Source organism: Nuphar pumila, chromosome 1 (genome assembly GCF_984573655.1).
Source record: "Nuphar pumila chromosome 1, dmNupPumi1.hap1.1, whole genome shotgun sequence".
NCBI classification, from domain to species: Eukaryota; Viridiplantae; Streptophyta; class Magnoliopsida; order Nymphaeales; family Nymphaeaceae; genus Nuphar; species Nuphar pumila.
The window spans coordinates 176486112-176496364 of NC_143249.1; the positions used below are offsets into that span (position 1 = coordinate 176486112).

At 40.4% G+C, this 10253-nt stretch overlaps 1 protein-coding gene across 5 annotated transcripts in view; it reads right to left on the bottom strand.

The window, feature by feature from the left end:
- LOC149851374 (uncharacterized) overlaps positions 1-9901 on the bottom strand; it is an 86337-nt gene extending 76436 nt beyond the window's left edge. For 2 of the 5 annotated variants that reach the window (XM_090000464.1, XM_090000455.1), the window contains exons 1-2: positions 9377-9901; positions 9178-9263 (exon numbers count right to left, since the gene is read on the bottom strand). In XM_090000464.1, coding sequence (XP_089856590.1) covers positions 9178-9263; positions 9377-9595 — 305 coding nt within the window. In that variant the 5' untranslated portion in view covers positions 9596-9901. Of the gene's footprint in view, positions 1-9052; positions 9264-9362 lie in introns of all 5 variants that reach the window. The other 3 variants (XM_090000429.1, XM_090000438.1, XM_090000446.1) reach the window with 3 other exon arrangements.
- Positions 9902-10253: the final 352 nt, after the last annotated feature.

The following is a 10253-nucleotide window of genomic DNA, read 5'->3' on the forward strand; positions in this document are numbered from 1 at the left end:
CCAACACGCGGTGGTGTTGCTCGAAAAAAAAATGAATGACTTAGTGCCGAACTGTATATGTCTGGGGAGCTGCCCCTGTTATGAGAAAAAAAATTACTGCTGCATATGCAGAAGTCATGTTAGTAGTGAGTCACTGAAGTGCTGAATCATTTTTCTGTTTGTGGGCTGTTGCTCACTACTATCGTGGGGTTTTTTTTTGTTGTTCGTGAGTGAACAACTGCTGATTGGAATTTCAGTTGGCGTGTGAGTGTAACACACGGTTGTTTTCCCTGTTTAGTTTGGAGATTATCCTGTGTTTCTTGGAATTTCAGTTGGCGTGTGAGTGTAACACACGGTTGTTTCCCCTGTTTAGTTTGGACATTGTCCAGTTTTTCTTTAACCAGAAGTATGGCTGAAACTTCGAAATGTGATTCAAAATTGGAGCATATTGGAGAATATAAGGCATTTGCCAATCCATTTTCGTACGGTTCATCTGTAAGGCTAAATAAAACTAACTATGCCAGGTGGTCCAGAACATTTATGATGTCGGTATCTGGACATCGTAGAAAACATATCTTGTTGGAAAATGAACCCACTGAAAAGGTGGGAAAATATGTTACCTGGGATGAAGATAATGACATAGTTATGTCATGGATTATGAATAGTGTCGAACCCCATATTGCAGATGGTTTAATTTATTATAATACAGCCAAACAGATGTGGGACAATCTTCGAGATACATACTCACAAGAGACTAATGTGAGTCGTATCCTACAAGTCGAACAGGAAATATACAATTTACAGCAGGGAGATCAAACCTTGGCCCAGAACTATGCCTCCGTAAAAGCTGTGTTTGAAAGACTTAATGCTCATAGACCTCTCTGTTGTTCGAAACAAAAAGATCATCAAGAACAAACTATGGTTGCTAGGTTTCTTACAGGTTTATCTTCAGAATTTTCTGTTGCAAAAGTCCAAATGTTGACTGGTTCGGATGTACCTACTCTTGCTAAGGCATATAACCGTCTAAGCAGACTTGCGATATCTCTTCCACATTCTCAGCCTGTGACTCAGTCATCAGCCTTAGTTGTCTCATATGGTTATGGACGTGAAAATCTTCAGAACATCAGAGGACGAGGTCGCGGACGAGGTGTGGGAGGCAGAGGAAAGCTTCAATGTACATTCTGTGGAAAATCTGGACATTTAGAAGATCGTTGTTGGGATAAGCAAGGCCGACCAACCTCCTCTTCATCAAAGTCATATGCTCCTAGAGCTAATACTACTTCTCTCGAGGCAACAAAGGCACAAGAAAATATCTCTGCAAGTGAGTAGTATAACCCTCAGTCGTGCTGAATATGATGAACTGATAGCTCTTCGTCCTTTGAGTTCTACCTCTCCTGTTGCTGGTGTTGCCTATTCAACAGGAAATCTTCTTCATCCGACTGACAGTAAGTGGATTATTGATTCCGGTGCATCCAGACATTTGTGTGGAAATTCACTTGCTTTTTCAGATCTAAAGGATATTAAGGCTCAGCTTGGAGTCTCATTAGCCGATGGGAGTACCTCCCCGGTTGTTGGTCAGGGAAATATTTCTATATCCTCCTCATTACAGTTGAAAAATGCTCTTCATGCTCCAAAATTTCCTCAAAGTTTACTTTCTGTTAGTTGTCTTGTAAAAGAACAAAACTGTAGAGTAATATTTGATCCAATGGGTTGTCATTTTCAGGATTTGCTGACGGGGAAGAAGATTGGTGGAGGCTATGAAGAAAAAGGAATCTACTACTTACATCATCCAATGGGTATTGTTCATGCTGCAGTGGAACATTCATTTAGTCCTGTTCAGTGGCATCGTCGTCTTGGTTATCCTTCATTGTCAAAGCTTCGTTCGGTCTTTCCTCAGATTCCCTCCACCACATCATTTCAGTGTGAAGCATGTCAGCTGGGCAAGCATCATCGAAGTTCGTTTCCTTCGAGTCAGAGTCAGTCTAGTAATAAAGTCTTTGAACTTCTTCATGCAGATGTATGGGGTCCTAGTAAGATTCCTACTAGGACTCAGTGTCGATACTATTTAGTTATTGTTGATGATTTCTCTAAGTTATCATGGGTGTTTTTAATAAAGGAACGATCTGATGTTCCAAATATTATCAAATCTTTAATTCTTGAAATAAAAACTCAGTTTGAATCTAGTGTCAAGATTGTTCGCACTGATAATGCTCTCGAGTTTAAATCAAAAAGTTTGTTACAATTTTACCAAGATAATGGCATCCAACCAGAAACTTCCTGTGCCTATTCATCTCAACAAAATGGGGTGGCTGAGCGAAAACATCGTCACCTACTTGATGTTGCCAGGACCATTATGATCCAATCAAATGTTCCTGCGTTATACTAGGGAGATGCAATTACAATTGCTTGCTATCTGATCAACCGCATGCCTTCCTCTTCTGTGGGTGATCAAATTCCAATTCATATCCTAAAACCAAATACCCCTCTCTTCTCCCTCTCGCCCAAAGTGTTTGGATGTGTTTGTTTTGTACACAAACTTGGCCCTGACCGTGATAAATTAGCTGCTCAAGCTACAAAATGCATATTTATTGGTTACCCCAAAAATCAAAAGGGATATCGATGTTATGATCCTACTTCTCGCCGAGAGTATGTCAGTGCGGATGTATCTTTCTTGGAATCCACTCCATATTACTCTAATACTGGTTCCCCGTTGCAGGTTGATCCAGCTGAGTCATGTCCATTACCTATACTTCCTTTTCTCTTGGAATTTGTGCCCTCATTCCCGAACCACACTTCATCCTCTTCCAGATTTCATAATCCTCCATTGGTATATGTGCGTAGAGATCCACCTCCGCAAGTGCCTCCATCTTCCTCTTCCCCTGAGGTAAGTTCTACTGACAATATTGATCTTCATGATGATGATAACAGGCCGATTGCTCTACGAAAGGGGACACGACAATGTACTTTATATCCCATGTCTCATTTTGTCTCAGAAGCCAGAATTGGAAATCAGTTGAAATCTTTTATTTCAGCTTTATCTGTTGAAGTTATTCCTCCGAACTATCAGCAGGCAGAGCTTGATACTCGTTGGAAGATGGCTATGCAAGAAGAAATGGATGCCTTAATATCTCAGCATACTTGGGATCTAGTTGATTCCCCAGCAGATGCTGACATTGTTGGATGTAAATGGGTATATACGATAAAGTACAAATCTGATGGTTCAATTGAACGGTACAAGGCCAGATTAGTAGCCAAAGGGTATACTCAGACATATGGTATTGATTTCTTTGAAACTTTTTCTCCTGTTGCACGGATGGGTACCATTCGTCTTTTTCTCTCAGTAGCTGTGCAACATGGTTGGAACCTGTACCAATTAGATGTGAAAAATGCATTTCTATATGGGGACCTATCTGAGACTGTTTACATGCAACAACCTCCAGGATTCGAGGTTGAGGGGGAGTGTCAGAAGGTGTGTAGATTGAAAAAGGCAATTTATGGCTTGAAACAAAGTCCTCGTGCATGGTTTCAGAAGTTGTTTGAAGTGATGTTAGGTTTTGGCTTTAATAGGTCAGTAGCAGATCATACACTATTCATAAAGAAAACTAGCTCTGGCATAGTCGTTATGGTGGTATATGTGGATGACATCATTCTTACAGGTGATGATGTGAAAGCTATTGAAGCCACAAAGGCTCATCTTCAAAAACACTTTGTTACAAAAGACCTTGGTTCACTCAGGTATTTTCTGGGTATAGAAGTTGCCAGGAGCAGTGAAGGGATGGTTTTGTCTCAACGAAAGTATGTTCTTGACTTATTAAAGGAAACAGGAATGTTGGGAGCTAAACCAGCAAATATTCCCATGGACCATAAAGTTCAGTTGTTTGAAGAAGGGTCAAAACTGGTTGATAGCAAAAGCTATCGCTCCCTAGTTGGGAAACTACTGTATGTAACTGTGACCAGACCTGATATTGCTTTAGCAGTAAGTAAAGTCAGTCAGTTTATGGACAAACCAACTGAGGTACACTGGAATGCAGCTATTATGATTCTCAGATATCTAAAATCTTCTCCTGGAAAGGGGTTATTGTTCAAGAAAGGTGGAACTCTTGATATAGTGGCCTATTCTGATGCTGACTATGCAGGATCTGTAGTAGATAGAAAATCTACCACAGGATTTTGTGTGTTCCTGGGAGACAACTTGATCTCTTGGAGAAGTAAGAAGCAAAATGTGGTTTCTAGGTCGAGTGCAGAATCAGAATATCGGGCTATGGCCCAAACAGCTGCTGAATTGATGTGGGTTCGTACTGTTCTTCTTGATCTCCAGGTGAAGGTTTCCTCTCCCATGACCATGATGTGCGATAACAAAGCTGCAACATATATAGCGAACAATCCTGTATTTCATGAGAGAACAAAGCACATTGAGGTTGATTGCCACTATGTAAGGGATATGGTTCAAGCGGGTCATATCACTACCCAATATCTAAAGTCGGAAGACCAAGTTGCAGATATGTTCACAAAACCTCTTGCCAGACCAAATTTTTTAAAATGTTGTGACAAGCTGAGCATGATTGATATCTATGCTCCAGCTTGAGGGGGAGTGTTGAGAATAGGTGGTTTTAAGTAAAGTTATTTTACATTAAGATGCTATTTGTAATTTAGTTTTAGAATGGGGCTTTATTGTAATTATGTCTTTAAGCCTCTCTCTATTTAACATAGAGAGAGGCCCTAATATCGAAGTTTTTTGAGGTTTTCTGTGCAGCCGTCTCTCTCTCTCTCTCTCTCTCTCTCTCTCTCTCTCTCTCTCTCTCTCTTCTCTCTCTAGGACTCGGGTCAGATTTCTACATCCTCCAAAGTTCGGTCTCTCTTTTCTGGAAGTTAAACCAACTTGTAGCAACAAGGAGACAACAACAACAACTACGCCTTCATCCCAAAACAATTGGGGTCGGCGATATGAACCAAAAAAGAAAATCATTTTGGGTCTTCCACATGAATCCTTCTCCTCCAATCATTTCTATACAATGCCATGTCCTCGGTGAGGTTCAAAGCATTCATATCCTTTCCTATCATCTCCATCCAAGTCTTCTTAGGCCTACCCCGACCTCTTTTAACTAATATATTTTCTCATTTCTCCATCCTTCTAACTGGAGCATCATTAGGCCTTTGCCGAATATGTCCAAACCACCGTAAACGATTTTCTCTCATCTTATTTTCAATGGATGCACTGCCTACCTTCTTACGTATCTCGTTTTGAATCTTATCTTTTATTGTATTTCCACACATCCATCTAAGCATACGCATCTCAACTGCACTCATTTTTTGAATATGATGTTTCTTGGCAGTCCAACATTCTGTACCATATAGTAAAGCGGGCCTAATTGTCGTCCTAAAAAACTTTCCCTTCAACTGCAATGGCATTCTACGATCGCACAACACTCCAGTTGCACTTTTCCATTTCATCCACCCAACCTTTATCCTATGATTTACATCTCCATCAATTTCTCCATACTTTTGAATGATAGATCCCAAATATTTGAAACAGTCATCCACCGATATTTCTTGCTCACCAAGCTTCACTACACTCCCATCACTACCTCGTTGCTTACTAAACTGATATTCCATATATTTTGTCTTGCTCTTACTCAACTTAAAACCTCTTGCTTCCAATGTCTGTCTCCATAATTCTAACTTAACATTAACCCCAGCTCTAGACTCATCAATCAAAACAATATCATCAGTAAACAACATACACCACGGCACATTTTCTTGAATTGATCTCGTAAGCTCATCCATCACTATAGCAAATAAGAAAGGGCTTAATGCAGATCCTTGATGTAACCCAACCGTTATAGGAAAATTGGTTGTCACCCCTCCACAAGTGCGGACATTGGTTATTACTCCTTCGTACATATCTTTAATTATACTAATGTACTTGAGAGAAACACCGTTCTTCATCATTGTCCACCAGAAAACATCCCTAGGTACTGTATCGTATGCCTTCTCCAAATCAATAAAAACCATATGCAAATCTTTGATCCTTTCTCTATATCTCTCAATAAGTTGTCTAAGAAGATGTATAGCTTCCATAGTTGATCTTTCAAGCATAAAACCAAATTGATTCTCCGATATCATGACAACCTTCCTCAACCTATACTCAATCACCCTCTCCCAAAGTTCCATAATATGACTCATGAGTTTTATACCACGATAGTTTGTGCAATCTTGTATATCACCCTTATTCTTATATAGAGGTACCAAGTACTCTTCCTCCACTCATTAGACATCTTATTTGTCTGCCAAATCTTATTAAAAAGATTTGTCAACCATTCTAAACCTTTCTCACCCAAGCATTTTCAAGCCTCGATAGGTATACCATCTGGGAAAACTGCCCTTCTTGATTTCATTTTCTTGAAAGCCTCTGCAATTTCTTTCTTTTGAATCTTGCGCATGAAGTCACGATTCATCTCATGAAAATGAATGGAGAAGTCCCCAAGATCCTGAGCATGACTTCCATTAAATAGCTTATCAAAATAATCTTTCCATCTTTGACTAAAACCCTTTGTGTTTCATCTTTGATACATCTAACCATACCCAGATCCCTCGATTTCCTATCTCTCATCTTTGCAAGCCTATAAATATCCTTCTCGCCCTCTTTGGTATCCAACTTGTCATAAACCTCCTTATATACCTTATCCCTCGCGTTTCGAACTACTTTTTTAGCTTCCTTCTTTGCTATCATATACTTCTCCAAATTCTCATTATCACGACTCTTACTTAGATTTCTATAACACTCTCTTTTAACCTTAATAGCTAATTTGACATCCTCGTTCCACCATGATGTATCCTTACCTAGCGGTGCACCGCCTTTAGACTCACCAAATACCTCCTTAGCAACCTTTCTCATGCCACCCGCTATCTTATTACGCATTGATTCTGAATCCTCCTCGAGACACCAATCAGCTTCCTTAACTACCTGCTCTACAAACATTCCTTGTTTAGCTCCTTTCAGTGCCCACCACTTAATTCTAGGATTTATCCTATGTCTATCCCTTTGCGGCATTTTCTAATTCTAAGATCTAAAATTAAGACTCTATGCTACGTAGCTATACTTTCTCCCGGTATAACATTACAATCGATGCAACAACCCATATCTCTCTTTCTAAGTAGAAAAAAATCTATCTGACTCGTATTAACCCCACTTTTAAATGTTACTAGGTGAGACTCCCTCTTCCTAAACCAAGTGTTTGCTAAGATCATATCATAGGACAAACCAAAATCTAAAATCCTTTCTCCACTTTCGTTTCTTTCTCCTATACCATAGCCTCCATTGATACTCTCAAATCCATCCCTACTAATGCCTACATGCCCATTAAGGTCACCGCCGATGAAAAGCTTTTCTCCATAAGATATCCCTTGTACTACTCCATCTAAATCTTCTCAAAATTGATGCTTAATGGAATCATCTAAACCTACTTGAGGTGCATAAACACTAATAATATTAATAATATCCGTACCTAATACTAATTTAATAAGTAAAATCCTATCACCCTTCTTACGGACCTCAACTACATTATCTATAAACTCACAACTAATAACAATCCCTACTCCATTCCTATTCCTATTTATTACTGTATACCAAATCTTATATCCCTAAGGTTCTATCACTTTTACTTTCTCACCTACCCATTTGGTCTCTTGTAGACATAAAATATCCATCTTTCTCCTACACATAACATCTACTAACTCTACTAACTTACCAGTTAAAGACCCTATGTTCCAAGTGGCTAACCTAATTTTATGGTCTTGAACTATCTTCTTTACTCCCACCCGTCCAACAAAGTGAGGGAACCCTTGCCTATTTGACACCACACCCGGGCGCCGGTGTGACGCATCGCTTCTGGGCGACGACCTAGCAAACCTTGCCCATTTATCACTGCTTCCGGGCCTATAGAGTACAGCGCGTCGCTCAGTAGGGAACGCCCCAACGAAATTCTCATATTGGTTCATATTCATAGGGTGTGAAGCGCGTGCGTTTACATAGAAAACAACCCTTTATTGGTGGTCGCAACAACCGATAAAGGGTTTTTTTCTACCAGACCCTTTAGCGGCGATCAGAAACCACCACTAACGGGTCTTTTTTTATGTGTGCCCTGCAACCGCGCATCCAACCCTCATTCGACGCCCAGCCCATCCGACATTACTCTCCTCCATATATACATATATATAAATATAGAGAGAGAGAGTCACTATAATATGAGAACTATTATGCGAACCAGGACATATAATATGAGTCACCATGCCAAACACATCTACATGGTTGGATTTGCAAAAGAGTGTTGGAAATGCCCATGTCACACAGCAGCTCTCGTATTTCTAGTGACTATAATATATATATATATATAAGAAAATTGATTATGGTTCAGAAACATGATACCACACAGTGGTACACACTCTTGTTTGCATAGATCTAGCCACCAAATGTTAGGCCCAACCATATAGATGTGTTTAGCATGGTCTATTTTCTCAGTAGTTTTAATCATCTCCAATATGCCATAACATTCATCTTTCAAGACAGTGAAAAATCAATGGCTCACAATTCAATAAGATGAGGATGGTTCAAATATAGTATGCATACACACATGCACGCACACTTCTCCCCAGGAATATGTTACAGAAGAGGGATGTCTGTGACTATTCTTCATGCCGTTTCATTAAATGTATGGCAGGTCTTGCTAGCAATGACTATTAACAATGACACAAATGCCATAAAACTTCGATCCATGAGCACAACTACCAATAGATTTCAAAACCAAATTCCACCAGGATCAATAACACATAATTCAACAATAAAACGATGGAACTGTATTTAACACTATAGTCTGATGTTTAGTTCCATTTTAGAACAGCCATTTCTACAAGGAAAAATGCATTCAAGCAATCAATGATAATGTTGCCACTAAGATGGATTCAATGCATCACTTTATGTCAAGATCCCTATCCGAGGTCACTAAGATCCTTCAATGTGCTTAATCCTTATATGCAAAATTTAAAATCAGTAATTACAAGGAAATCATCAACTAACCTATAGAGGTTCTTCCACAACAAGGGTCAAAAATACAGTGTTTCGTACTCATTGAATAGCTCAGCAATTTCCATCGACAATCTCAAAACAAGAATTCACAAAATGCAGCATAACAATCAATTGACCTGTAATTTGGTCCCGCCCGACTGGCAATCACCTCCAACTGTGTCTTTATGTAGCGTGCAGCCTCTTGCAAGCCCGGGCTACCCTCCTGATCACCACAAGAAGGTTAAGAACTTGACCGAAACCAATACGCACAGAGACGCGCCCGCGCTCACACACACAATTCCAATTCTAGGGCTAGAATTACATGCAACTATCCACCTGACGACTCTGAATTTCCTCCGCGAGATACCGAACGTGTTCCATGGCCCTCGCCTCCGAGAACCTATCGAGCGGCGCATCGATCGGCAACGGCTTCACGTGCTTCATGTTGATAATGGAGTACGCCAGTGCGGACATCGCGCTGAACATGAAACCCAGGGCAAGCAGCAGCTTCACCGCCGAGGCGTCCTGCTGGCTCATCCTGATGCCGATCGCCATCAAAGAACTTGAAATCTAGGGCTTCGAAAGATCAATAAGGGAATGTATATAGACTGGATCACGTGGAAGACGAAGAAACGAACTCTAGGAACGAGATCGGAACGAATTCGATGCAGGGAAGAAACGAATGAAGAACCAGAGAGGCGTGAGAGAAAACTAGGGTTTCGGAGTGTCTGGAATCAGAGACTCTGAAGGAGGAGCAAGAAGAGGAGATGACGACGAAGACTTTTTGAATGCCGCCATCGTTTTTGACTCTCGAGTCCGTTGGAGTGCCACGCTATCGCAAGAATAGAAAATTGATTAGCAAGAAACAATTAGGCGGCTCCCGTCGAGCCCTTTTATAGCCTCCCTTTTTCCGCGTGTCACGTGCTAATCGAAGAGTTTTTTTTTTATAAGGTTTTTTTCCGCGTGTCACGTGCCTTGTGATTCATTTGCAAAATGGTTCCTTCCTCATATAATTTTGCAAACTCGTTCCTTCAGTTTTAACCATGGTTAGCTGTTCAAGCAAATGGATAAAATACCTCTTTTCTTTTTTTAAAGCCAAGCTGTGGTTGGCCAATTCCCTACCAGTTATACAACTTGGGTTTTGAACTTGCAACGTCCCAACATAACGTGCACTAGCTGTTCCTACTGGACAAGCGGAGCCCCATTGGTATCT